Source organism: Oryx dammah, unplaced genomic scaffold (assembly GCF_014754425.2).
Source record: "Oryx dammah isolate SB20612 unplaced genomic scaffold, SCBI_Odam_1.1 HiC_scaffold_11, whole genome shotgun sequence".
NCBI classification, from domain to species: domain Eukaryota; kingdom Metazoa; phylum Chordata; class Mammalia; order Artiodactyla; family Bovidae; genus Oryx; species Oryx dammah.
The window spans coordinates 1,977,707-2,005,323 of record NW_024070195.1 but is presented as its reverse complement, the minus strand read 5'-3'; the positions used below and the strand labels follow the sequence as shown (position 1 = coordinate 2,005,323).

The 27,617-nt window shown below is 57.4% G+C and overlaps 1 protein-coding gene across 1 annotated transcript; it reads left to right on the top strand.

The window, feature by feature from the left end:
- Positions 1-7,121: 7,121 nt before the first annotated feature.
- On the top strand, positions 7,122-26,114 carry PXDC1 (PX domain containing 1). The gene is made up of 5 exons (XM_040249365.1): positions 7,122-8,659; positions 20,587-20,678; positions 21,124-21,241; positions 24,978-25,089; positions 25,264-26,114. The coding sequence occupies exons 1-5, from the start codon at positions 8,404-8,406 to the stop codon at positions 25,379-25,381; spliced, it is 696 nt and encodes a 231-aa protein (XP_040105299.1). The 5' UTR covers positions 7,122-8,403; the 3' UTR covers positions 25,382-26,114.
- Positions 26,115-27,617: the final 1,503 nt, after the last annotated feature.

The window sequence follows — 27,617 nt, the reverse complement described above, 5'->3', positions numbered from 1 at the left end:
ACTAAAATGAGAGGCTTTATGGGTATGGCCTTGCCTGCAGTGAGCACATCTGGGAATGAAACGGCAGATGTTCACGAACGCCAGAAAGGCAATCGGGAAGTGGTTATCCGCTCCAGAAAGGAGGGTCGCCTGTGACTCCTCGTAAGACAGACACCTTCAGACGTGGTCCTGGTGTACACTTCCCCCATTTGCTTAGACTCAGCCTCAAGAGCTAGACTCATCATGCCAAGAAGGCAAAGAGAAATAAACAACGGGTTCCCACCTCAGAAGGGTGCTCTTGAGATTCCAAAGGAAGGACACAGGAGGGGCAAGTGAGAGAGTTTATCCTTTGGACACAGAGGAAAGGAAGAGGCTGCCACCTGGGGGGCGGGCAGCTCGCATGGGCAGGGCTGCTGGGAGGTGAGTGGGGATGGAACGGGCGTGGAGGGAGTGAATGGCAGCCACACACACTGCCCGGCAGAGGCTGAGCCACATGGGTAGGCAGGTTGGGGAGCTGGCCTTGCTGTTCTCTCGGGACCGGGGCTCCTGGACCCCTGCCTGCCCTCTGCTGTGGACGGGGTGCCCACCTCTCCAAACACCCGCTGAGCCCCAGAGCTGCCTCTTGGTTCCTTTCTTAAATAGTCCAAATCATGCAATTCCCTCCCCTCCCCCCCAAAAAACAAAGGAAGTCCTACTCAGCAAAGCTGCTGGAACACATCAAGCTCCCTATGTGGGGGAGGCTGACTGGCCAAACACACCCCCCAATTGCAAACTGCTGCTCATTTTAATCAAATTTATAGAAACTTAGTCCACATATTACAGAGATGTCGGCTCTGTAAAGTGAGGGGCAGTGGAATTCAGCCACGATCTTCTTAACTAGGAATTCTCGCTCCCCTCGTGCCAAGTGGCTGATGGTGAGCGTGGATGGAGTCCGCACCAAGTGGAGGGTGTGCTGGGTGTGTAGACGTGAGCGGACGTCGAAGGAAGCGAACGTCAGCCCAAACCTCCCCCCACCGCCCGCCCTGATTTCTTGAACAAGCCCGGAGTACCTCCATCTCCTTTTCATTCACTCACGGGATGAAATGTTCCCCGGGTACCAACCCAGAGTCCGTGTTGTGGGTGCCGCTCAGGCAGGCACATTCAGGACAGCATCTCTGTCCCAGGAGCATGAATAATTTTACAACCAACAAGCATTTTACTGTCGAATGATCGTTATCTACTGAATGGGAGCAACTGAAGAGTAGAGAACTCCAGCAGCCCTTCCCACTGGGGTTATTCAGTGCTGTGACGAAGGCTAACAGTCTTAAACAGTCAGGTTTTCCTTTCATTTTTTTCGGTGTCATGTTAAAAAAAAAACGGTGACTTGAGCTCATGCACACACCTCAGCTGCAGCAGAGAAGTCTGCTACTGCTGTTGTTCCATCTCTGAGAGGTGTCCAGCTCTGTGCAACCCCAGGGACTGCAGCACGCCACGGTTCCGTCCTGCACCGTCTCCCGGAGTTTGCTCAGATTCATGTCCACTGAGTCAGTGATGCCATCGGACCATTTCATCCGCTGCCGCCCCTTCTCTTCCCACCTCCAATCTTTCCCAGCATCAGGGTCTTTTCCAATGAGTCAGTTCTTCGCATCAGGTGGCCAAAGTATTGGAGCTTCAGCTTCAGCAGTCTGTTACTCAGGCCTTAGTCTGTTACAAATTCCATCCTCTGAAAAGGGGCCTCCTGGAATGGTATTCAGGATGGCAAGAACCCACAGAGATGAGGTTGACATGAATAGGGTCAGGATTCCTCAGGAGTGATGGAGATGAGAAGGAACTCATGGAGAAGATGACAGATTTAGAGAGAATTCATGCCCGCGCGAGCCTCGGTCACTTGCAGCCCTGCCTTCCTTTAGAGTCAGGAACTGAGACACTGGACACGCTGGTTGACTACAGCAAGGCCAGCCTGGCATCTGCAGTGACAGCGGAGAAGTGACCAAGAGAGAATCTGCTCAGATGAATGCTTCCATTTCCTTTGAATCACTGCAGCAGCGCTCGCTTTTTGCCTTGAATTCGGAAAATATGAAAAGTGCACAAGGGAAAACAAACTCTGCCATCCTGTTCCTGAGAGACGATCTCTAGGAATCTTTTCTAGATGGGTCGGTGCCTGGGATTTGGATCTCCTGGAAGATCTGGGTTTGGTGATAAGATTAGAGTGATAAGAACAGAGAACCCTCCAAACGTCTCTTTTGGGGGTTGGGGATGGGTCGCTTTGGTGGGATGGACAGTGATGGCTGGGGCATTCGTCCCCCTTGCTCACTTTATTCGTTCAGCGGGTACTCAACATTTATCACGCGCCGGGCCCTGGGTCAGGCACTGGGGAGGTAGATATGCGGGAGATAGTCACAGTCCCCGTCCTCATGGAGATGAAATTCCAGCCAGGAAAATGTAATTAACACTTACTTACGGTCAGGAGATGAGGAGGACACCCTGAGCAGACACCCGGTCTCCTGACACTGTCCAGACTCTCTTGGTCTGGCCGAGGCTAGGATCAGCCTTGCTATCCAGAGCCGCCTGCAGAGAAGGGTCTCTGAGACCTCCTGGGGACTTGTCAGAAATGCAGACCCTCTGGCTCCGCCCACAAAAGCGGGATCTGCTCTTTCACAAGCTCCCAGGGGAGTCACAGGCCCATCAGGGCTTGAGAAGTGCTGGTCTGAAGGATGTGGGCATCGGCAGTCCCAGGGAGGGGCGGGGTGCAGGGTGGAGTGAAAGCCGACAGGGTTGTGAGCCCAATACCCACGGCCCCCATGGGGACTGACGGGAGCCGGGGAGGAAGCTGGTGCGGCTGGACCTTGGCCAGAGGAAGCTGTGTGATCAGCCGGGAGGCCTGGGTAGGGGGCAGTTCTGGTTTTGGGGGCACTTCGGCTCCTCCCCAAGTCCCAGTTTCCTCACCTGCAGGGACAATTCCCCTCCCCACCCCTGAGGGCCGTTCTGAGGGTCAGATCAGTTAATGTGTCTGGAAGACTCACAGTGCTGAGGCCCCGCCAAGACTGTGTATTTGCAGAGAAGAGAGAAGAGCTGTGTTTGCAGGAGGTGTCCTGAACCGCATTCCCGTGTCCAGAACCACCCATGAGGCGGAACTCAGAGTAAATTATGACCCAGCCGTAGACAAGTATGAAACAGTGCCATTTGCAGCAACATGGACAGACCCAGAGGGCGTCACACTGAGTGAAGTAAGTCAGACAGAGACGAACATCACACAATGCTGCTTACACGGGCAATCTTAAAAAAAATGGTACAAGTAAACTCATTTATGAAACAGAAGCAGAGTCAGAGAGAGAGAAAACAGAACTCCCGGGGTGTATGGGGGGAACTGATAAATCGGGAGATTGGGGTTGACATATACCGATGACTATATATGAAACAGATAACTATTAATGACCTACTGTATAGCACAAGAAACTCTGCTCTGTAATGGCCTACATGGGAAAGAGTCTAAAACAGAGTGGAAATACGTATACTATATATAACTGAGCCACTTTATAGTATACCCGAAACTAACACGCATTATAAATAAACTATACTCCAATACTAAGTTAACAAAAATAATGCTGCTGCTGCTGCTGCTGCTAAGTCACTTCAGTTGTGTCCGACTCTGTGCGACCCCATAGACGGCAGCCCACCAGGTTCCGCTGTCCCTGGGATTCTCCAGGCAAGAACACTGGAGTGGGTTGCCATTTCCTTCTCCAATGCACGAAAGTGAAAAGTGAAAGTGAAGTCGCTCAGTCGGGTCTGACTCTTAGCGACCCCATGGACTGCAGCCTTCCAGGCTCCCCAGTCGATGGGATTTTCCAGGCAAGAGTACTAGAGTGGGGTGCCATTGCCTTCTCTGACAAAAATAATGATGTCCTCATAACTAGTTTACCCAACTCATCGCAAGCACAGGCAGTGATGAAAACAGCACTCTAGCTCCAATTTTGCATGTGGCGGAGGTGGGAGGGGTGACAAACGGCGGAACCAGTGGGGCTAGGGTCCTTCTGGGGCCAGGAGGGCCTCCCCAAACCCGTCTCCCTTCCTGGCTGGAGCCCCCAGCTCCCCACCGTGCTGTCTGATGCAGGCTGGGAGGGACACGGAGGGTGGCCTGGAGTGACCACCAGGCTTTGCTCTTTCTTTTCTTAACTGCCAGGGTTTGGGAAAGGATAGAGCTTAACAAAATAATCTAAACCCAAACAAAACCGACACCGAAGAAAAATAAACGGAGAAGCGATCATCCCCTCGAGGGTAAAGGCCTTGAATTTCATGCAGTCTTTTACTTCTGTTTTTCCCTCTTAAGAATCAGATTAAAGTGTCTGGTTTCCCAAGCACTTGCCTACAACCAGGGCTCCTCAGACACACCTGTGCCATTCTAGCTGCCTTGGCAGCCCAGCAGGTGACCCAGAGAGCTGCTCTTTGTTCCTGCTTCACCGTATTATGTAGCCCCAGGCGCCCAGCTACCCAATCAGCCTGATTCACAACCTGAAACCGCCCCACCTCCTCTGTGCCTGCTCCTGACGTTTATATAACATGGGTCCTCGGAGGTCTGACAGCACACTTTCTGCCCTTTACCACCCAGCTGGCCTCACAGACGTGGACTTCTTACATTTTCGTGTTCAAGTCTTGGGCTTCCCTGGTGGCTCAGAAGGTAAACAATCCGCCTGCAATGCGGGAGACCTGGGTTCGATCCCTGGGTTGGGAAGACTCCCTGAGAAAGGGAACGGCTGCCCACTCCAGTATTCTGGCCTGGAGAATTCCACGGACTGTATAGTTCGTGGGGCTGCAAAGTGTTGGACACGACAGAAGGACTTTCACTTGATACCTGGAAAGGCAAATCCAGACCGAGGGCCCAGGTGAGCCATGAGACGGCACACCGGACTTAGCGGCTGGGCTGGACCAGTGCTTGACTCTGGAAAGTGGGATGAGGTCCAAGTGAGGTTTTCTTCTCAGGCTTTTTCTGTTACCTCACTAGGACCTCATCCCACTTTTCGGAGTCAAGCGCTGGGTGCACTCCGGCTGTTTATTAGGTTGGCCAAAAAAATTTGCTGTGACTGTCGATAGCACCATGCTGTTTCCACCTATAGTTTTTCCATTGACGTGGCTTCCGGGGCTTCCCCGGTGGCTTAGCAGTAAAGAATCTGCCTCCCAGTGCAGGAGACGCAGGTTCGATCCCTGAGTCGGGAAGATCCCCTGGAGGAGGCTATGGCAACCCACTCCAGTATTCCTTCCTGGAGAATCCCATGAAGAAGAGCCTGGGGTGGGGTGGGGGCTACAGTCCATGGGGTTTCAAAGCGTCAGACACAGCCGAGAGACTAAAGAGCAAACAACAGGACCTACTTTTAGGACCGATGCGTTGTCTGTGGCTGCATAGTGTTCTCCACACGCACCTCCCACTGTGTGTGGTGGGAGGTCTTCATTCCACGTCTCACCGCGGCAACCACCGCCCATTTCCCTTCGTGCTCATGTGGGAATGTTTCTCTGGATTGACTCCAGAAGAGGACCTGTTGGATCATCAGCACTACACTGTCTTCAGTTTTAACAACAATTGCCAAACTGCCTTCCAAAGAGCCCTTTCCAAATGGGCTGCCCCAAATCAGTACTCAAGGAGGGTACATGTTTCTCCATAACCTGGCAAAAACTCCCGTTCTTGTCAGACTTTCCCAAATATAAGTTTTCAAATTAAACACAACTCTCATATCTTTCTACAGATATGGCGTGCACAGGAGCCAAAAGCTTATTCACCTCATTAATTTTTGAGGACGTTTATAAGATGAAAAAGCTGATTCAAAGACCATTTGTGGAAATGGATTTGTAGAGTCAGATTATATTAAAATAAGATTGCAAGGCTAGATGTAAAAATGGTCAGTGTCTTATAGAGCAGTACATTATAACCTTTGACGTTAACTCTATTTTGGGACAAAAATTATTTGCATCTCTTCTGTGCACAAATCTGCAGGTTGGTATGCCTTTCATTAATAGTAAATTGCAGCGTCAAACAACAGTACATTCTACTAGAAAAGGAAGTAATCCTTGGGCTTGAAAAATATCCTTTGATAGAACATTGAAAGGATCACTGTTTTTCTGGTCTCATTTTCAGATTTTGGATAATTTTTCTTAATAGATTTAAAAAAATCTGTATCAAAACAATGGATTAAAAAGTGGCAGCTCACTGTGCTTTACTCAGAATTTCTGTAATGATTAGTAAGTTCTGGGCAGTTGCTATTTTTATTCTCTAGTTCCAGGTCTCTTTAAACAAACATCGCTGTCAGGAAAATGCTTCCTTCTCTTTAGTGACCAGAGTGTCTGGCACAGCTGAAGGGCTGCCTCACGAAGTTAGATCTCCTAGGCAACAGGGAAACCAAGACCTGATTGCTCCCAGGAAAGATTTGGCTGGATGCATCAAAAGCTCCAGGGTTTCCCTGGTGGCTCAGAGGTTCAATGCCTGGGTCTGGAAGATCCCGTGGAGAAAGAAATGGCACCCCACTCCAGTACTCTTGGCTAGAGAAGTTGCAAAGAGTCGGCTGTGACTAAGTGACTTGACTTCCTAAAAGCTCCTGCGCTCTGGTGGCAGAGAGGCTGCCCGGCCCAGGGGCAGAGCAGGAAGGGGCACAGAGGCGGGAGGCCTCAGTGGGGCTTTGTGGTGGGGCCGGGAATACTCGGCCCAGCCCCCCACCTCCACCCTCTGGTACCTCTTGCAGACCCCGTGGTCAGCCCATCCGTCACCAGGATTCAGCGGTCAGCCCCTCAGTCACCAGCACGGACGGGCTGCTGCCACTTTAGGGGGTCGCCAGCCTGTGGAAAACACCTTCTCTTCTCAGCTCACAAGGCAAACAGGAGGTAAAGATAAACTTGGATGAAAACTTGGACGAAAGCTGACGGTCCGACATGGGCGAGTCACTGGAGCCTGCTGAGCAAAACTCGGAGTTGGTGATTGTGTGTAAGGGTGCGTTGGGGGTGTGTTGGGGGTGTGGGGGACACACCCCTCGGACAAGTTGCGTCACGTGACCGACAACCGGCCTTCGGCTTCTTGAGACTTTCTAGAAGTGCAAAGCGCTGAAGGGCCTCGCCCTGGGTCCGTCCACCCCGCCTCAGGCGACGTGAGGTCGCCCAAGACACTCTGCAATCGAGTTCCAACGCCTGAACTAACTTCCGAGTCTTGAACTCTGTCTTGAAGTTACCTCCCAGTGAGGACCATCCTGCAGAGCGAGCGGCTGCGACCCCGGGTTCTCCCCCGGCAGCTGCCCCGCGGCCACTCTGGAAACCCCTGGGCTCAGCACGCGCCCCGCGCAGGCGGGGGCGCTCTTCCCCGGGGCCCTCTCCCGCCGCCGGCCCGGCCCGCTTCTGAGCAGCGGGTTCCCTCTCCTTCTGGGGGTGGGGGGCCTGGGGGCCGGCGCGGGCCCGCCGCGTCGTCTGTCCCCTGCCGCGTCCGGGCAGTGGCGCGACTGGAATGCGCGGGGGACGCGGGGCGGGCGGCTCCGGCCTCGGGCCCGGCCCGGGGAGGACGTGCGGGCGGCGGGAACCCGGCGGACAGTCCCGGCGCCGGTCCCCGGAGCGGTGCGCCCCGCCGCGCGTAAGTTCAGCTTCCACTCCCGCAGGTCGGGTGGGGCGCGTAGCCCCCTGACCCGAGAGTTTCCCAAGATCGAGAAACGAGACGAGAACAGTCGCCACCCGGGCACCGGCCCAGGCTCTTCCGGGCCGGGCCGGCGGCTAGGGCCGGGGGAGGGGGTTGGCGGGCGGGCGGGCGGGGCGCGGAGGCGGGGCCGGCGCTCGGGTTTCCGCTCCGCCCCGCGGCCTGGGGACCCGCGGCCCCAGCGGCGCGGGCTCTGGAGGCGGCGCGGGGCGCGGCGGCCAGGCCACCCCTCCGCCCGGAGGCGGGGACGGCGGAGGCGCCCTCGGCCTCGACGTCGGGACCGCGCCGCCCGCGATGGGAAGCGCCTTATAAGCCTGTGGCCGCGCCAGCCCCGAGAGCGCGCGGTCCCCGGCCCCGGGCGGGCCCCTACCGAGCCGGTCTCCGGACAGGTTAAGGGAGGACCTCGACCCGTCCCCAGCCTCGGGCGAACCCGGACCCCGGAGAAACCCCGGATCGCTCCAACTCTGGACAGACCTCAGACGGATCCCGACCCGGGATAGATCCCGGCTGCAGACGGCTCCCGGCCCCGGACGGACCCCGCGCGGACCCCGGCCGCGGGCGGACCCCGGACAGATTCCAGATCGCTCCGACTCTGGACAGACCTCGGACGGACCCCGGCCCCGGATAGACTCCGGCCGCAGGAGGACCCCGGACAGACCTTGGCCCGGAATAGATACTGGCTGCAGACAGCTCCCGGCCCCGGACGGACCCCGCGCGGACCCCGGCCGCGGGTGGACCCCGGCCCGGGCGGGCGTGCCCCTGCCGGCCGGGGATGCGGGGCCCGCGGCATGGCCTCGGCGGTGTTTGAGGGCACGTCGCTCGTGAACATGTTCGTGCGCGGCTGCTGGGTGAACGGCATCCGCCGGCTTGTCGTCAGCCGGCGCGGCGACGAGGAGGAGTTCTTCGAGATCCGCACCGAGTGGTCGGACCGCAGCGTGCTCTACCTGCACCGCAGCCTGGCCGACCTGGGCCGCCTGTGGCAGCGCCTCCGCGACGCCTTCCCGGAGGACCGGCCGGAGCTGGCGCGCGCGCCGCTGCGCCAAGGTGGGCGCGGGCTCGGCCTGGGGGACTGGGGGATTGGGGGTGTCGGGGGGCCCGGGGACCGAGGGCCTCGAGGTCTGGGAGGCAGGAGTGGGCTCGTGTAAAGTGCGAGGGCGGGCTTGCAGGGGCGCTTGTTAAGCCGGGATGGCCGCCCTACGGCCCCTGCCTGGCACGGGACAGGGATTCTCAGACCTCCGCCCGCCCCCGAACCGTGAAGAGCACTGGCGGACGGGCGGCAGTCTGCGTGCGGGCCGAGGCAGGCGGGACGGGGGAGCCACCGGCCAGCCTCTGCCACCGCGGCCGGAGGGGCTGCGAGAGCCTTGGGGAAGAGCTAAGGAAAGCGTCCCGCGGGGGACGCGCCCTGTCTGGCGGCACCCCCTACCCCGCGGGGCCGCTTCCCCTGTCCCCGGTGGCCGGGTGGCCGACAGCTCGAGTGCGAGGTGCCACGCGGCCTCTGTCTCTCCCCGGGAGGGGCCGCTGGGGTGGGTCCGCCTTGGGTTTGATGAACCGGGCCGCCTCCTCCAGGCCTTGTGACTTTTCCTGGCTCGCGGGGACTGGGTGGCTTCCCATTTCCTCTCTGCGGCCTCCAGGGCCAGCCCGTGGGCCGCGGAGAGGAGGCTGGAGGAGAAGGAGCCGAGGCTGAAGTTGAGGCTGGAAGGTTGGGCCCCCTCACCACCCCACAGGCGGGACTACCTGCCCCGCTGAGAAGGCAGGCACCGTCCTGTAAACGCAGCCCAGGGGCTCCTTCGGGGGCGTCTCCCTGAGGTCTTGGGATACTCTCCACCCCCGCTGGTGACAGCCCTGCCCTGAGTGTGAATTATCTGGGTAATTAGCTCACTCTCATGACTCATCTGGCAGACGCGTCACTTGGCAAGTCTCCCAACGCTGGCAAGTTTGCCGGCCCTGCCCCTGGAGTCTCAGGCTGATGGCTGCTCTGGAGGGAGTTCAGTGCCATCCCAAGCATGGCAGCAGTTTACCTTGACTCGCTGTTTGGGGGGGGGTGTGTATTATTGTATTTTCACTGTATCAAATGGATGCCCAAGTCAGGAAAGCTTAGATGAAGGACCAGCGCTTTATTCAATGCCTTTCATCTTCTCTGGAACGGGGAGGGCCGAAAGCAAACAGGTGCCCCCGAGACGTAGCCCAGAATCTGCCTTCCCCTCCTCTGCTCATGCCCTCCCAGCCCTCCAGGCCTCAGTGTCAGAGGACCCCGCTCAGCGGTGCTCCGGGCTGGCTCCTCCCCTTAATGCGGGACTCCCCGCCCACTTTCCCTGTGCCGGCTGGCGCTCGTGCTCCCTGTCTGGCAGTAGTGAGCCCTCCAGGGATGTGGCTTCTGACGAGGGTCACAGGCGGGAGGAGGCGCAGCTTCAGTTGTTTTGGGACCTGGGAAACGGAGCAGAAGGCAGGTGAGTGTGAGGCGTGTGACCCCCATACACACACCCCCGCTGTGCACACACATGCCCACACTGTGCAGAACGTGGGTGACTGTGAGGCACGTGACCCGCTGTGCACACCCACACCCCCGTGCATACACGCACCCCCGTCGTGCACACATATACACACCCATCATGCACACATACACCTACCTTGCACACATACGTCCCCATCATGCACACCCACACCTGCCATGCACACCCACACCTGCCTTGCACACACAGGCCCCCATCGTGCACAGGCAGCTCCCATTGCCATGCACACCCACACCCACCCGCCGTGCACACGCACGCCCCCATTGTGCACACACACACTCCCATCAAGTACACACCCACCTGCCCCTATAGTGCACACCCACACCTGCCTTGCACACGCACACTCCCATTATGCACACACACCTGCCTTGCACACACAGGCCCCCATCGTGCACAGGCAGCTCCCATTGCCATGCACACCCACACCCACCCGCTGTGCGCATGCACGCTCCCAGCTCTGTCTCTGTGGGCAGGCTGCACTGGGTCAGTCCTGAGTTTCTGAAGTGTCAGCACAGAGAGCGCCCCTGCAGAGCGGGCACCCACAGGGAGTCAGGAAGAGCGTGGTCACCAGGGAGAAACCAAGATGCAGAAGGGATCTCATAGCTGCGTTTAAGTGTCTGAATCAGAAAGATGGGGGTATTACATGCGATGGGGTGCGGGGCAGTTGGATGAGGACCAGGGTTGGGTGTGCACGCTCTCTAACAGCCCGTGATGGACCGTGGGAACCATCTTCCCGGCTGGAGTCTTGACAGTTGCGGCAAGTGGGGAGACCTCCATTTGACTGGGGGGCCTCCTGCGAGGCCAGCTCAGCGCCTCTGAGGCCGAGGAAGGGCAACATCAACCATCTGTCTGGGTCCCGGTTCTCTGCTTGGAGGCACGCCACTGCTCCCAGCACCATCCGAGTGTGCCGCACCCATGGGAAGGCCTTGTGCTTCCTTCAGTCCTCGTAGGTCCAGGAAAGTTGTTTGCTAAGTAAAATACATCGCCATAAGGTCAAAGAAGAGTTCACTTTATTTCCAGGTAGATTTATTGTTTGCATAAAAAGACGGACTGGATGTCCAAACCGTACATGCAAAAGGCATCCAGAAGTGTGTGTTGTGTTGAGATGGCAAGTTTTCTCAGTATAAGTCCCCATCAGAGGCCCTCAGTTTAAATTTATTGCATATTTCTGGGCTGGGTTAGATTGGCCCTCTTGTCTTTTTCAAAAGTTCTGTGAGCAAGTCTGGCTTTCCAAGCTCGTCCTGGCCGCGGGTGGCTGTTGTCAGCAGAGGACTGGGCACCTCCAGGGCATGGGCAGCCCTGGCCCTGACCTGCCTCCGAGATCCCGCGTGCACTCGGGATGCGGAGCCCGCTGCCGTGGTCCCTGGGGAGCTGCGGGGGGAGCGTGTTCTGTGCGGCGTGTACTGTCCCTGCGTTCTGCACTCGCTGGTGCTGCCTTGGCTCTCTGTCCGTGTAACGTGTGTGTCTCCGGTGAGGTATTGAACCCGTGTGCAGTGGCGGCTCGGGGCTCGCCGGCCCGCCTCCCTGGCCTTCCAGCTGGGCGAGGCGGCGCTCGGGACTTGTCCTGCTTCCTCTGTCCTTTTCCTTGGCATCTTGACCTTACGCGCCTCTGCATCCGGATCTGATGCCCACGTCCTTGCTTCCTTGTCCCCCTGCCAGGGGAAGGAGGCAGCTGCTTCCTGGGCATATTATCTCTGGGTGACCGAGGCGTCCCTCTCTGCAATTTCCTACCCTCTGACACAGGTGGGCCAAGTCTCCAGCTGAAATCTCCTCTGCGTAATATACTGGCTCAGGGCTTCCTGACCAGATGTGGCAAGGTCACTTGCCTGTTACATTGCTCACGTCTGGAAAGGTTTATGCTTTAAAAGACAACCATGCAGAATTTCCCAACGATTCCTTGGAGCTTTTGGACTATTTTGATCTTTTTTTTTTTTAATAGCACCCATTTCAGCCTCTATACAGTCATCTCCGCAGCCAGAGATTCTATTTCCAAAGTGGTCAGGTGATCTTCGGTTCCTGATTGTTGTAATACCAACGCTTTGGCTTTGCGTTCACTCCGCAAGTATCTCCCAGCCACCTCCCCTGTGCCAGGCAGCTTCTAGGTGCTGAGGATGCAGCAGAAAACAAAACAGACAAACCCTAGCCCTCATGATTCTGTGTCTTGGTTTGAAGAATCTGATAATGATCAAGATAAGTTAAAAATATGGTAGATGGTTGTACATGTTCAGAAGAAAGGAATTCAAGGAGGGAAGGAGAGGAGCTGTAACTTGTTGGGGCAAGTGAAGGGTTCACTTTCAGATGGGCTGGTGGGGGTAGGGGGCAGAAAGGGACGTAAGTGCCTGGGATGGGGCTGCCAGCACATGTGCAAAGGCCCTGAGGTGGGCATGAGCCCTGGTATCTGAGTAGTGAGAGGGCTGTTGTGGCTGGAGGGCAGGTGTGTTGGGGGGGAGTGGGCAGATTGCGCTCAGCGCAAGGCTCTTGCTGGAGAAGGAGAGCTGGAAGCACAGGGACTGGATGGGTGGGCAGTCTGGCTGCTGTGCTGAGAAAGGCTGGAGGAGGACCAGGGGAGGCGCCAGAGATGATATGCGTGTGGCATTCAGTCGCTCAGTTGTGTCCTGGTCTTTGCAACCCCGTAGACTGTAGCCCACCAGGCTCCTCTGTCCATGGGGATTCTCTAGGCAGGAATACTGGAATAAGTTTCCATTCCCTTCTCCAGGGGATCTTCCTGACCCAGGGATCGAGCCCCAGTCTCCTGCACTGCAGGCAGATTCTTTCTTTACCCTTTGAGCCACGAGGGAAGCCCAGGGAAGTGGTCAAACAGTGATCTTGGAGGGAGAGCCTGGGGATTACTGAGAGGCCAGATGTGCCTGTCGGGAGCGTCGGGAGGCAGAATGCCGACTGGAGGAGCTGACAGAGGGCCTGGCTTTGAACGCGGAGTTTTCGGCATTTTTTCCAAGTGAGGCCCCTCCTTAAGAGCCTGCGTATGTGCTGGGGTGACGTCCGTACACCCTTGCCCCCAGGGACCTGGATCTGCCGGCGTCCTCGCAGACCATCTCAGACGTGGGGTGGGTGGAGGGAAGGTGTCCAGCACCTACCAGCTGGGCCCGGACGTGGGTCTACCGGCCAGGACACCCCTGCCCACCGACAGCTCCAGGGACAGTGCTCACTCCCAGGCCCTGCTCTCAGGCGGACAGGGCAGGAGCTCTGTGCTTTCCCCACACGAGGGGGGAGATCGCTGTCTGATTTGGGGGCCAACTGCAGGACCCCGATTTCACTTTCTTGGTGAAAGTGGCTGAAAACAGCAGCGGCTGCAGGGCTCCGGGCCGCGGAGCAGTGGCGTGAAGGCCACCTTCTCCCACCCAACGGACGCCGCACTGGGGCTGGGGTTCTGCCCTGCCCACACCCGGCGTGGCCCCCAGCCTGACTTCCCTGCAGGGGGTCCCCCTCTTCCAATGAAGGGGCCGCTTTCCCTTCTCTGGGCGTTTTGGGGGTTGCTCTGCTTCACAGACCTAGTTTTGACCCTCTTCCATATATAGGGCGCCTGGCTTGAGCTGTGGGGCTCTGCCGTCCCCTGGGTCCCGAGGCGGCCACACTCGCCTCCTGGGAGCCGCTGTCGCTCCCTTCCTAATGCTGGGTTTCCTTCCTGAACCCGCCCCGGCTGTCACTCCGAGCCCCTTGTCTGGGCCCCAGACACTCCGCCCCCATCGGTGGCACGTGGCCCGTGGTCCTAGCTGTGCCATGGGCCCAGGTGAACCAAGCCAGCTCCGTTGGGGAAGGAGTGGTCAGAAGCTCACGGCCGTCACTGGCTCTGGAGCTTCTCAGCTGTGATCCCCCCCATCAGACATCCACAGGGAGGCCTGGCTCTGCCTCTCAGCACCAGGCCCTGCTGGTAGCATCCGGCTGCCCTGGGGCTGGCCCCCGGGACGCGGTCCTCTTCTCTTTGTAAAATAGCATGGGCCTGCTGTGACTTCGCTGTGTGTTTTTATCCATGCTTTCCCAAGAGGCAGAAGGTGCCTGTGGTTGGGGGCCTTCAAAGCCAGGGAAGGTGGGTGTGCAGTGATGGCAGAACCCTGAGAAGCGAGCTGGGTGTGCCCGCTCCGTGGGGCTCTGCCTGGAGCTGCAGGAGGGGCTGCGAGAGCGATGCCCCCGTGGGGACCCCGGGCCCCAGTGCGGCCCAGCAGCCGTCAGCAGGGTGAGTCCTGGACCACGAGCGAGGACTCGGCCTTGCCGGGGCTTGGTATCATCGTCCCACTAAAATCGTTCTCGTGGGTGCATTTGTTCGTGTTCACTTCCCTGGGTGACCGGCGACTTCCACCAGCCCTTCTGGTCACCAGGCTGAAAAGAGGCTCCCGGGAAGTCCCCTGCCGCGCCCCGCTGGGGACGCCTCCCTGTGGTCACCTCGATCTCATGGGCATCGTCCCGGCCAGCTCGGGGGCAGGGTCTTGTCACCCAGTGCCCGTCCCCTGACACAGCCCAGGGCTTCCTGTTTGAGGGTCTGGGGCGGGTGCTGTTTATTCCTTAAATTCCTTCCGAGTTTTAAGGCAAACTAAGGCTCAGCAAGTGGCTCCTTAGGCATGCTGAGTCTGAAGTTGAGTAAGGAATTCTGCTCGCGGTTGGAGGAGAAGGAGGCGGCCTGGGGAAGGAGGGCTTGGTGCGAGGGGAGCACCTCACAGGCGTGGGAAGAAGCCAAGGAGTCTTCCGTCAGCCGGCTCCCGAGCCCCGCGTACAGCAGGGGGAGCCCAGGGCAGAGGCCGGACGCCCACCACTGGAGTGAGAGGCCGCAGTCCACCTGGGGAGAGCGGGCTGCGGTCTGGACGCTGAGTGTAATGAGGGATCACCTGGCTTAGCTCTCGCGCTCCCTGAGTGAGTCCCCTCTGCTTTTACCCTGACTGTCTGTACAGACAACACATATTTAGGAAGTTATCACGGAGGGTTTTCCTGGAAAATTTAAAACGCTTTGTTTCCAGAATTTGTGTTACACTCCCTGGCGGCTCAGTGGTAAAGAGTCTGCCTGCCAGTGCAAGAGGCAGGGACTCGATCCCTGGGTTGGAAAAAAGCACCTGGAGAAGGAAGTGGCAACCTCCTCCAGTATTCCCGGCTGGAAAATCCCATAGACAGAGGAGCCTGGCAGACTGCAGTCCAGGGTCGCAAAAGAGTCGGACACGACATAGCGACTAAACAGCAACAGCAGCTTGAAGCACGTACATCTCTTGTGCAGACAAGGTGACTCTGCACCCCTCACCTTGTCCAGCCCGTCTGCTTCTCTGGACAGTGAAGGGTGGACTGTTGAACTGCAACGTCTTGCTTGATTTGGTCGGAGAGTTCACATCACGGATTTCCCCAGGGCTCTGTCGTGGGTCTCCAGTTGAGAGACTTGCATTCTCTGGGTAACGGACTCGCCTTCCCAACTGACCCGAGAAGGATCTGTGTTCACACCCAGAACTGAAGGGGCCCCAGGTGCTCAGCTGGATTCCGCCCTGAGCCCATCCCTGGAGGCTGGCACGGTCACTGGAACCTCTGCCAGGGACGTGGGACGTGGGGCCAGGTGTCTGCGGCGAGGACGCTGGTCTGTGTCTGTTCAGAGCCTGATCTTTGTGCTTGTACCAGGGTGTTCAGTTTGGGTTCCGAGAATGCGTCGGTGTTCGTGTTCGTAGAAAGACCTACCCTGGAACTCACAGACGCTCATGTCCTGGTCTTGCTTCTCAAGACTGCGCCAGTTGGGACAAGAAGGGCCCCCTGGCTGCTCTAGCCTGAATTTTAACCCCCCAAAAGGATGTGAAATCAACATACTGAAATTTACATACAGTCGTGTTATCAGTCTTTGGGTTTCAAATTGTTAACTGTTTTGGGTGACGTCTGGATAAATTTCTCACATCAGAAGCTGTGTAGAGTGAACTTTTAAGATTGAGGTTGTATTAGTGACTGTGCTTTATCGGAAACGAGACAGTTTTCCAGGAAGGTGAAGCATTCCGAGCCAGTTTCCTGCGAGGACGACCCGGATGCGGCGGGTCCTCGCGGTCTGCTGGAGCCCTCTGCTGGCTGGTCCTGGAATGACAGCAGCCCATAATCAAGAGGCCTTGGAGTTTCTCTGCCCAGCCTTGCAAATTCAAAACCACCTTACCCTCCTGCAGTTTTTAGAACCGCGATCTCAGACAGTAAATCTGGGTCAAACAAGATTGCCACAGTTTTTGCTCCATCAACAATATTTGGAATACAAAAGCTAACGTTCCTAGATAATCCCAAATTATTGTATGTCAGCACTATTTTATAAAAATAAAATTAAAAATAAAATTAAAAATCCTACTGTAAACAAGTCACATTTGGAAGAGCGGTACCAGTCAGTAAAAGCCAAAGCTGTCGGTCACAGAGGAAGAACAGAGCAGGTAGGATAGGAAGCTCCCAGCTGCGTGTGCTTGGTCTGGGGTCTCGATGCACCATCTGTCCTGGGCGATGTGGGCTCCAGTTACCCCCAGGTGTGTTCCCCTACCCCTCACCCCCAACCCCTATTTCCCCATCCCCCACCTCCCCACCCCACCCCCACTTTACAAATAACCAAAGGCCAGTGATTTCCAGGCCCAGGAGGGGAGGGAAATCTGGGCCCCAGAGTCTGGAGAGGGCCTGGCCCTTGGAGGCCACGTGGCTGGTGGTGCCGCCTCCCTGCTCTGGTGGGAGGTTGGGACAAGGGCTCTGACGGGGGCGGGGGGCAGCCTCTCAGAGGCACCCAGCGGAATCTATTGCTTGTGAATCTCCACCTTTGGCCACAGCCCCGCTGCCCTGGGAAGAAGCCAGAGTCCTGGCCATTCACGTGGACGGGTTCCCTCGGAGGAAGGAGGGCTTGCCCTGGGAACGCTGGTCCCAGTCGCCTTGCTAGTCTCTGGGCATCTGTTTTGGGGAAATAAAAGTGCCCCAGCGAAAAGCCAGAGTGTCACGCAATCACCTGTCCCTCTGTTCTTGCCGGAGGGATTCCGGCACCTTCTTTCCCCGCTGAAATGTCTTCAGCCCCTCTTGTCTTAAAGTGTGTTTTCGTTTCCAATGGCACCCCACTCCAGCAGTCTTGCCTGGAAAATCCCATGGACGGAGGAGCCTGGTGGGCTACAGTCCATGGGGTTGCTAAGAGTCAGACACGACTGAGCGACTTCACTTTCACTTTTCACTTTCATACATTGGAGAAGGAAATGGCAACCCACTCCAGTGTTCTTGCCTGGAGAATCTCAGGGACGGGGGAGCCTCATGGGCTGCCGTCTGTGGAGTCTCACAGAGTCGGACACAACTGAAGCGACTCAGCAGCAGCAGCAGCAAGAGCACCATTTGGCTTCCCCTCTGGGGCTTCCCAGGTGGCGCTGGTGGTAAAGAAGCCGTCTGCCAGGGCAGGAGGTGTAAGAGACGCGGGATCGGTCCCCGGGTCGGGAAGATCCCCTGGAGGAGGGCGTGGCACCCCACCCCAGTGTTCTTGCCTGGAGAATCCCATGGACAGAGGAGCCTGGGGGGCTACAGTCCGTGGGGTCACAGAGCGTCGGACGCGGCTGAGGCTGAGCACACATGCACGCGCGTGTGCGCGCGCGCACACACACACACACGCACACACACACGTCACTGCTGCAGCCCGGCCACCATGTGCTCTCCCCGCCTGGCGGGGGTTTCCGTGTCTATAAGGCAGCTCGCAGGTGGTGCCTCCGAGTGGTGTCTGTGGCTCTTGAGAAGAGACGGAAGCTCCTCGACCAGGCTCACTGACTGTCGTTATCACGTAGTTTCCTGTGGCTGTTTTCCTTTCTTTTCCTTGTTTGTTCTCACTTCTCTGATTAAACTTATCCATTGGCTAAAGTTTTTCCACAGACAGAATTCAGGCTGAGGACATGGGGCGGGGCAAGAACCACAGGGTCCTACTGAGAATGAGGGCGTGGGGTCACAGGGCCCGAGCTGATGAGGCGAGCAGGGGTGGGTCCCCAGGGTCTGCGCCCCGAGCCGGAACGCTGATGTGTTCCTGGAAGTCTGATGGGGCACTTGTTGCCTTTCTCTGCTTCCTTCTGGAAACAGGTCACCAGGAAGGTAAAGCTATAGGGTACCCAGTAAGTCTGAATGTCAGATAAAGAGTGAATAGTCTCTAGTCTGTCTATCCACGCTCCCGCGTTAGTCGCTGTGTCTGAAGTGCACGTTGCCCTGGGCCTCCTCTGTGCTGCGTTCTGATGCTGGAGCCCTAAGGGAAGGTCAGCGGAGAACAGAGTGTGTTTATCAACTCAGTGGCACCCTCGGTTATAAACCCAACGGTGGGCTTTACGTCCTAGAAAGTGGGGATAAATGTGCTGTGTACGTCGGCCGTACACAAGGCTAACCTTCCTGTATCGTCCTTCAGCTCAGTGCAGTCCCTCAGTCGTGTCCGACTCTTTGCGACCCCATGAATCGCAGCACGCCAGGCCTCCCTGTCCATCACCAGCTCCCGGAGTTCACTCAGACTCACGTCCATCGAGTCCGTGATGCCATCCAGCCATCTCATCCTCTGTCGTCCCCTTCTCCTCCTGCCCCCAATCCCTCCCAGCATCAGAGTCTTTTCCAATGGGTCAGCTCTTCTCATGAGGTGGCCAAAGTACTGGAGCTTTAGCATCATTCCCTCCAAAGAAATCCCACGGTTGATCTCCTTCAGAATGGACTGGTTGGATCTCCTTGCAGTCCAAGGGACCCTCAAGAGTCTTCTCTGACACCACAGTTCAAAAAGAATCAATTCTTCAGCGCTCAGCTTTCTTCACAGTCCGACTCTCACATCCATACATGACCCCTGGAAAAACCGTAGCCTTGACTAGACGAACCTTTGTCCTTACAGAATATAAAAATACGACGACTGTGTCGTGAACCTTAGTGATTTAACAGCAGTTTTCTAAGTGTCATAAAAACTGAAATGTGATGGTTTTCTTCTCTAAGAACAAAGAAGCACCTCGTGGGGATGATTTATACAACTGTCCTCTCTAAAAGCTTTTCAGAGGATTTTTGCAGTATCCCTCTTTCCCTCCATAGACTTGTCCGCAGCAGGAGCAAGATGGTGGAGCTGTGGTGTGTGTGTGTGGACTTCTAAACAAGCACGCAGGCCTGGGAGGATGTGTCCTGAGACCCCGAGACTCTGCCCCGGGTGTAGCTTCTTACCTTCTTCCTGACCCCAGCCTGCCGGGTGGCGGTGGGGCGGGCAGCACAGGGTGTGTGGACCGGAGTCTGGGGTCTGTGGCCAGCTGCCTGGGCCCACGTGGCCGAGAGCGCTGGTCAGGACCAGACAGGCCACTGCAGAGCAGAGCCCGGGTCAGCAGGTGAAGGGGCGCTGGCCTGTCTCCAGGAAGCTCAGGGACCAGCTCCTAACCTTGGCAGGACGTCCTCGACTCCGGCTGATGCGAGGGGCCTCTGGATTTCAGTCAGGCAGTTTAGGAAGTTAATTTTATCTCAATGTGGATTTAGTGAGTTGCCTGCAAAATGAACAACCATTCTCCTATCAAACAAAACCGGGACTTCTGAAAACTGAGATTCAGTGACTGAAAGTAGTTCCAGGATGCCAGCCTCTGTGGTTTGGGTCCCGGGTCGCGTGAAATGTCCTGGGAATCCACGTTGCTGCTTCCCTGGGAAGCTGATGTGAAGGGCCAGTCCCGGGAAGGTCGGCGCTCTGCACAGCTCACGGGGAGACGGAAACGCACCCCAGCTCTCTGTGCTGTTCAGTTCAGCTGCTCAGTCGTGTCCGACTCTTTGCGACCCCATGGACCACAGCACGCCAGGCCTCCCTGTCCATTACCAACTCCTGGAGTTTACTCAAACTCCTGTCCATCGAGTCAGTGATGCCATCCAGCCATCTCATCCTCTGTCGTCCCCTTCTCCTCCCGCCTGTTAGCTCTCGTATTTTAAAGACAAAACACTGCACTTTCTAGTAGCCAGTCAGGATGTCTGCTAACTGGAATGAGGGGCAGAAGCTCAGGTTCCTGGAAGAGGCCATGAGTCATGCCCATGCTGGTTTTCTCTGAGTAAAGATCTGGTTTTTCCCTCCTAACCCCACATCTAAATGACTTCTCTAGTACAGGCTCCGTTTCCAAGGGCCCTGCGGTCACCTTGGCTGTGTCACTGGGGGCGGGGAGGGGCAGCTTCCCTGGCTGCAGCCGCCACACTGGCGGGGCCAAGGTCTGGTCTTGCCCGCTGTGCAGGGTGTGGATGGAGCTGGCCTGCCTGTCCCACTCGGAGAGGCCTTTGGGGCCTCCATGGATTTCAGACGGCCCCTCTTCAGCACACGCCTTCATCTTTGGGTCATTGAGACCCAGACTGGGGCTGAGGACCAGGCTCCCAGGGCAGGACTGGGCCCACGCGAGGCTGAGTGCCCTTCTGTGGAGGGCGACCCCAGGGTGGCATCCCCGCTGCAGGCCACCTGTTGGCCTGTGTTTCGTTTGGGAGCTCACGTCCTGGTCTGCTCCTCTGATGGAGGCCTTTCTGCTTCGACTCCAGGACTGGTCGCCATCAAGGACGCCCATGACATTGAGACCAGGCTCAACGAGGTGGAGAAGCTTCTCAAGGCCATCATCAGCATGCCACGCAAGGTGGGGGTGCAGGCGGGGGGGCAGGGCGCTGGGTGGGTGACATCGAGACCAGGCTCAACGAAGTGGGGAAGCTTCTCAAGGCCATCATCAGCATGCCACGCAAGGGGTGGGGCAGGGCGCTGGGTGGGCCAGTGGGGTGGCAGGCACCCTCCTGGAGGCGTGGGGGGCGGGGCGGGGCCAGGAGCCAAGGAGAGGGCACCTCCTTGGGCTCTGGGAGTTCCAGTGTTTTCTCCCCCTGGGAAGAAGCGGAAGCAGGGGCTCACAGTTTACTGGAAAGTGAAGGGGACATGTGTGAAACGCCGGCACAAACCTGGCCTGCGCTGTTTCCACGGTCCCCCTCCTGCCTTCCCCGGGCCCCGAGCCCCTGATCGGGGCGCGGGGACGTGGCCCATGCCACCCCGCCAGCAGGAGGAACGTGTGTAGGAAGGAACATGTTTCTTCCCAGTACTCCAGGTCAGAAGTTGTGCTCACCTTCTTCGAAAGATCGCCCCTGGATCAGGTGTTAAAGAATGACAACGTGCATAAAATTCAACCCAGCTTTCAGAGTCCGGTGAAGATCTCAGGTGAGAGCGCAGGGGAGGCGCGGGGTGGTGTGGGCGCAGCGCGGCCGAGGGTCCCGGAGACCTTCCCAGCCCCTGTCCACATGCTGGGCACGCCTGCCCCCCTCGGGGCCCGAAGAAGGACAGAAGCAGAGGGGAGGGGCTGCTTTCAGATCTTGTGAAACAGTGTGCGTCTCCCTGCTGGCCTGCTGCTTGCCCACTGCCTGCTTCCAAAGGTGTATAAATTGGAACTTACTCTAAAAAAAGAAATGGTCTATGAGGAAAGCATTAGTGAGGCGTCTTGAAGCGAATGGCTGGAATCCATCACCAAGCGCAAAAATACGAGTTCAGCTTGCGCGGCATTGCCTTTGCTCTGGGCTTTAGGGCAGGTGGAACAGAAAGGGACACTCGGCGTGCAGCTCCTCAGTGTGGGCCTTGGGCCGCGCCTTCTGGCAAAAGTCAGCAGCGGGAGGAGATGGCCAGCTGTCCTGCAGGTCTCAGGGGAGCGAGGGGAAGCCAGGGCTCAGCCCACTGGCAGCGTCCTCTAATCCAGGCTGCACGTGTCACTGGGCACTAGACTCTCTCCTCGGTGCTGCAGGCGAGGCTCTGAGGAGCGTTTTGTAGGGAGAGGTCTGTCCCGGGAGCCCAGGAACTTGTCTGGGCCCGGGCGAGGTCGTGTGGGACCACCCCCTGGGGGGACGGGGAGGGTGCCCCCACTGGAGGTAAGATGAACCTTCGTCAGTCACTGAATGAAGAACTGAGCGTATCCAGACGAGAAGAGGGTCAGTTCAGGAGTCCTTTCCACAACACGGTTCCTTACGGCAGCGCCGCCAGCCCCTGAGGTCCTGGCCGCCGAGAGCCGCCCCGCTCCCAGTCTCGGCCCGTGTTGGGGGTGCGCACAGACTCGGGGGTCCCCAGGCACGGAGTCTTCAGCAGCCGGGCCTCCCCCCAGGACACGTCGTCAGTACCCACGTGGGCCACCCACGTGGGCCACCCTGGATCTGACTTCCTGGCTCACTGATTTGTTGATTTCCTGTGGTCCCAGGCGGGTCAGGATGTGGCCCCTCTGGGTCTCCCGTCACTGCGGAGCCCCCCTCAGAACAGGCCCTCAGCCTCCTCCCCGCCGGGCCTGTCTCCTCTCTCCCGCAAGCCCGCCCATGCACGTCCACTCCGGTCCTGCTAAATTCCCCTCGCTCCTGAGAGAGCCCTGGCCCGCGCTCACCACCCTTCCTCCCAGACTTCTCTGACGTGGCCTCTCTGGAGGCGATGCCGCCTGGGGGCAGCCCTGCCTCGGCTCCCTCAGGCCTCCAGGCTGACCGGCTGGGGGCCAGGCCTCCACTAGGTGGCGCCAGGCGCTCGTGGCATGAGGACCAGCCGCCTCCCGGGGCCTTGGTTCTGGCCAGTGCTCTGGCCTCTTTGGCGAGGCTTTGAGTGGATGGAAATGGAAACATTCTTCACCCCATGTTAATCTAAAAGCTTGTTACCAACTCTAAGAAAGCTGTGCAGCTTAAAAGGAAGCATACACCTTTGAATTGATATCAGTCACAAGACCCAGAGTATTCAGGTTTGGGAAGGCTGGAAATATAATTTAACTTTTATCACTACTAAGTCACTTCAGTCGTGTCCAACTCTATGAGACCCCATAGACGGCAGCCCACCAGGCTCCCCCGTCCCTGGGATTCTCCAGGCAAGAACACTGGAGCCGGTTGCCATTTCCTTCTCCAGTGTATGAAAGTGAAAAGTGAAAGTGAAGTCGCTTGGTCGTGTCCGACCCTCAGCGACGCCATGGACTGCAGCCCTCCAGGCTCCTCTGTCCATGGGATTTTCTAGGCAAAAGTACTGGAGTGGGGTGCCATTGCCTTCTCCAAACTTTTTATTAGCCAGGCATTTGTACAGTCTCAGCCTTAATTTTCACCAGCGTTTGTTAGAGTCTTTATAAAAACTATCTCATTTAACGTCCCCCCCCAAAGTGCCCCTTAGGATAGACACTGTTATTCCCATTTTACAGGCTTCTGCTGCTGCTGCTAAGTCGCTTCAGTCGTGTCTGACTCTGTGCGACCCCATAGACGGCAGCCCACCAGACTCCTCCGTCCATGGGATTTTCCAGGCAAGAGTACTGGAGTGGGTTGCCGTTGCCTTCTCCTATTTTACAGGCTAAAAAACAGCAAAGAGTAACCTCCTTCACAGGCTTAAGTGGTAGACCTGGAGTTTCCTGGAGGCCCAGCTGGCTTCTCTTCACCGACATTAAGGAATTATTTGCAACAAATGTGTTTTGGGGTCTGGTTCCATTTTCTAGATTCCACGTTCTAGAACTGCAAATCTCACATTTAATAAACACTAGGAGATTCCTATACAAGGTGACTATTTCCAGCACTCATGTTTGTTTTCACTTGTAGTGTCCTTTCCCCCCCAATTCCCCTGGAGAGGGTGGGAGAGAGGATTTGGAGTTGTCAGCTGGCTGTGCTGAGGTCGCTGAGATTTTACATGCTTCCTGGGGCAGATCTGAGTCAGTTAATAAAAGCAGAAAAGAAGGTGGTCCTGCAGGCTCCCCAGTGGTCCAGTGGTTAAGGTCCGTACTCCCAAGGCAGAGGGGCTGGGGTCAATCTCTAGTCAGGGAACTAAGATTCCACGTGCTGCCCAATGCGGCTCCAACAGTTGTTCTTTAATTTAAAAAAAAGAGTGGCTCTGTGCTGTCCCACGTTTTGAGCTGTGAGGTTGGGGGTCTTTCTCCCGCTGTCAGGGCTCGTCCCCTGTGGGTCTCTCTGCCCACTCAGGCGCTTGTCAGCCTCCCCTTTGCACCCGGTGGTGCCGTTGACCTTGGCGGTTACAGTCACCGACTTCTTGCCGGTTTTCGGCTCCTTCTTCTGACTCACGAGCTTTCTCAGGCGGTGGGGTCTGGGTGGGCTCCACTGGGAGAGGAGGTCGAGGACAAGCCGCTTGTTGGTGCCGCTCACGGCGGGCAGGTCCAACGGCCCACCTGCAAGGGCCAGTGAGATGTGCGCTGTCCCTTCTCCAGAAAGTCGGAGGAAGTTTCAGCCATTACTTGGCAAATCTGTCTGATGAACAGTCATTTGGTCCTGGGAGCAGGAGAAGGAAGTCTAGTTTTCTGCCTTCATTTTTGCGTGGTTTCCCTAAATGTCTTCCTACGGAGAGAAGCTGAGAAAACTGAGATGCGAGTACCTAAAATACCTGTAAAGATTATAAGCAGACACGAAATTACAGTCTCACTTGTTTAAAATGAGCAAATCTGTCCATTGGGATAAAATAATCTAAATGATGGTTATGGTATAAGAAATAAAAGGAAACGGTGCCCCAGACAACCAGGGCATCAGACGCCCGCCGAGATGGCAGCATGGGGCGTCCTGTGGCCTGACCGGGGCAGAGAACGCTGCTGGGAGCTGTCCGCGTGCGTCAGGGCCTGCGTGGAAGACGGTGGTGCCTTGGTAAAGCAGGAATCTGGAGTGTTTTTAAGCACGTTTTTAAAGTGAGGTAGGTGGAAGGCCTGAGCATGGGGCTTGCTGACCAGGGTTGGCGGTTGGGGGCCAGCCAGCGTTCAGGCAGCTGCCGCCTTGGTAATGCCCCCAACCCCAGCCCCCGGTGCCTGTTCTTGGGGATTGTGGTCTGCTGAGGGAAGGGCTGGGCACGCAGTCCAGGAAGTGTCAGCCGGAGGAGGAGGACGAGAGATGCGTGAGCCCCAAATGTCAGAACTTCAAACCCTGACCCCCTTGTGAATTACCTCCCCCGTTGCTCTCGTTTTCAGAAATCATGAGGTCCAATGGATTCTGTTTAGCAAATACGGAAACGATCGTTATTGACCACAGTATTCCGAACGGCAAAGACCAGCTTGGGGCTGTGGACCCCACGGAGCACCTGTAAGTGGGCTGACTGTCGCTGGCAGGGCCCAGCTGGGTTCGCGGGTTCTGCCCCGTCTGTGCTCACGGGCCGGAAGCCTGCAGTCCGCGGGCAGCCCTTCCCCGCCTGGGGGCTGGCTCGGGTGGGCGGGGGTCAGGCGCCTGCCCAGCCTCACGGCCTGCCTCCTCACGCAGGTTTGAGGGCGGGGGCGAGCTCCCCGCCGAGCTGGGAGACGGGGACGACCCGGCAGCCTATGTCACCAACCTTTCCTACTACCACCTGGTGCCCTTCGAGACGGACATTCTGGACTGAGGCCCCCCGGGCGCTGCCCCCAGCCCACCCGGGACCTGCTTCCTCGAGCCTGGACGGAATACAAGTGCCTGCGAGACAGCCCGGGCCAGGACTGGACACCCGGCCCTCCCCCGGGAGGGCACCCGGCCAGCCTCCCCCACGTGCCCTCCCTGGACCAGCGCACAGGACGTTTCGAGTGAGACCTTGCTGGGTCCCCGGGTTCTGGACGACACGGGGGGTGTTACCTCACCCAGGTTTCCCGGGACCAGGATGTGCGGCTTCCAGTCCGGCCTCCTACCTTCTTCCTAGAAGCTGTGGGCTTCCTGTCAGCCCAGGGGTGTTGGCGGAATGTTGGTCGTGAGTGGGGTATCGGCTGTGGGCACAGGGGACCCGCTGACCTGTGCCCACGTGGGGGACACAGAGAGGATGGAGCCCACCTGGCCTCCTGCAAGGGGTGAGGACGCTGGGGCCCCGGGCGGCCGGGGACCATTCCCCTGCCTGTCACCAAGCTCACAGTGATGCAGCCACCGTGCCAACCTGAGAAGACAGGAGCTGGGAGGTCACCAAGTGTCCCCGGCGGGTCCCCAGCTGCCCTTGGGGAGGGTCTGGGTTCTGCGTGTTCATCTCCTCACAGAGTCTACTAATGACCAGAATTTGCTCGTGTAAATAATAGTAAATTATTGAGAATCCTAATTCTTTTACACAGTCTGTTTTTAAATCTATTTTCATGAAATAAAACACATTGCTCTCCTCTGATCTGTTTATCACGTGGCTCTTGTCCCTGCCCCGGGGCCAGAGGACCCCACACACTGCCCGGCCAGCCACCCCAGCACTCGCTGTCCTTTAGGAAGTGTGTTCTCACCCTGGGGAGTGACCTGTGCAAAAAAGAAGTGAAAGTCGCTCAGTCATGTCCGACTTTTTGTGACCCCATGGGCTGGGTAGTCCATGGACTTCTCCAGGCCAGAATGCTGGAGTGGGCAGCCTTTCCCTCCTCCAGGGGATCTTCCCAACCCAGGGATCAAAACCAGGTCTCCCACATCGCAGGCTGATTCTCTACCAGCTGAGCTACCAGGGAAGCCCAAGAATCCTGGAGTGGGTAGCCGATCCCTTCTCCAGAGGATCTAAACTGGAAAGGAAGCAGGCGGTGTCTGTGCTTTTGACTTTGGGTCTCCCCTTCCTGAGAGCTCCCCGCTGGCAGCCCTGGGAAGACCCTCCTGTGACCCAGTGGGCAGCAGAAGGCCTTCCCGTGGCCTCCACACCTCCCTGGCCTCCAGCCGTACTCGGTCGGGGCAGCCCGCTTCCTAATAGGCGGTTGGGTGGCCGACGGGGTCAACAGCTGCCTTCCTCTCTTGGGGGTCAAATGCAGTTCTGAATGGATGGGGCCTCCTCCTGGCAGGGTTAGAATCAATCGCACTCAGCGTCCAAGTTCCAATCGCTCGTTCCTAGGCATCTTCCTGGTTATCCACGTTCCCCAGGGGGCTTCTCTCCAGCTGTGGGGTTACAGTGGTGGCAGCTCCCTTAGCTCCTCAGCTCATGGGGACCGTGTCACCCCTCAGGGCCCAGCTCGGCTCCCCAGGCCCACCGCACCTTTCACACAGAATGCCCCACTGTTTTCGTCAGCATGCACCCAGATCTCTAAGGTAAGGGTCAGATTTTTGCATGTTTTCCTGTAAAATACATCGCAGCGTTCTCTGACTTCCTTTTTTTTTTCCTGGAGAAACATGATCTTCAAGGCGCATTGGTGGCATGCCCACATTTGGAAGAAGCGGGCGTACACATCAGTATTTTCAAGCGCGGCAGTAAACGGGGCCCGTGCAGACTCCTGGTGAGGACGCCACTGTGGGTGGTGGGGACTCGGGCTCGTGCCCTGTGTGGAAGCTGGTGGTCACGTGGGTGTTGTGGGCGCAGAGCAGCCAGTCCACCCAGCCCTTCAGCAGAAGCTGGATATCTGACTTTCTATGTGAAGTACCCCAATTTAGAGATGTTGCAAAAAGCAAAAGTAACGAGAAACGACCAAGTGAAAGAACCAGGAATTTCGGGCCTCTGGGCTATCAGCTCAGAGAATTGATGCCTGAGGGCTTAGGTGGACGTGGGAAGTCTGCCTACTGGTCCACACGCCCCTGTGAGTGGGGAAGTCCACCGGTGAGTCGAACCGGTTTGGTGAGTGTGGAAATGGGAGGAGAGGGAGGGAAGAAATTAGATCAAATACCAGTGTAAATACCCCTGGGATCAAGACTTCAGAGTTGATGGAAAACAC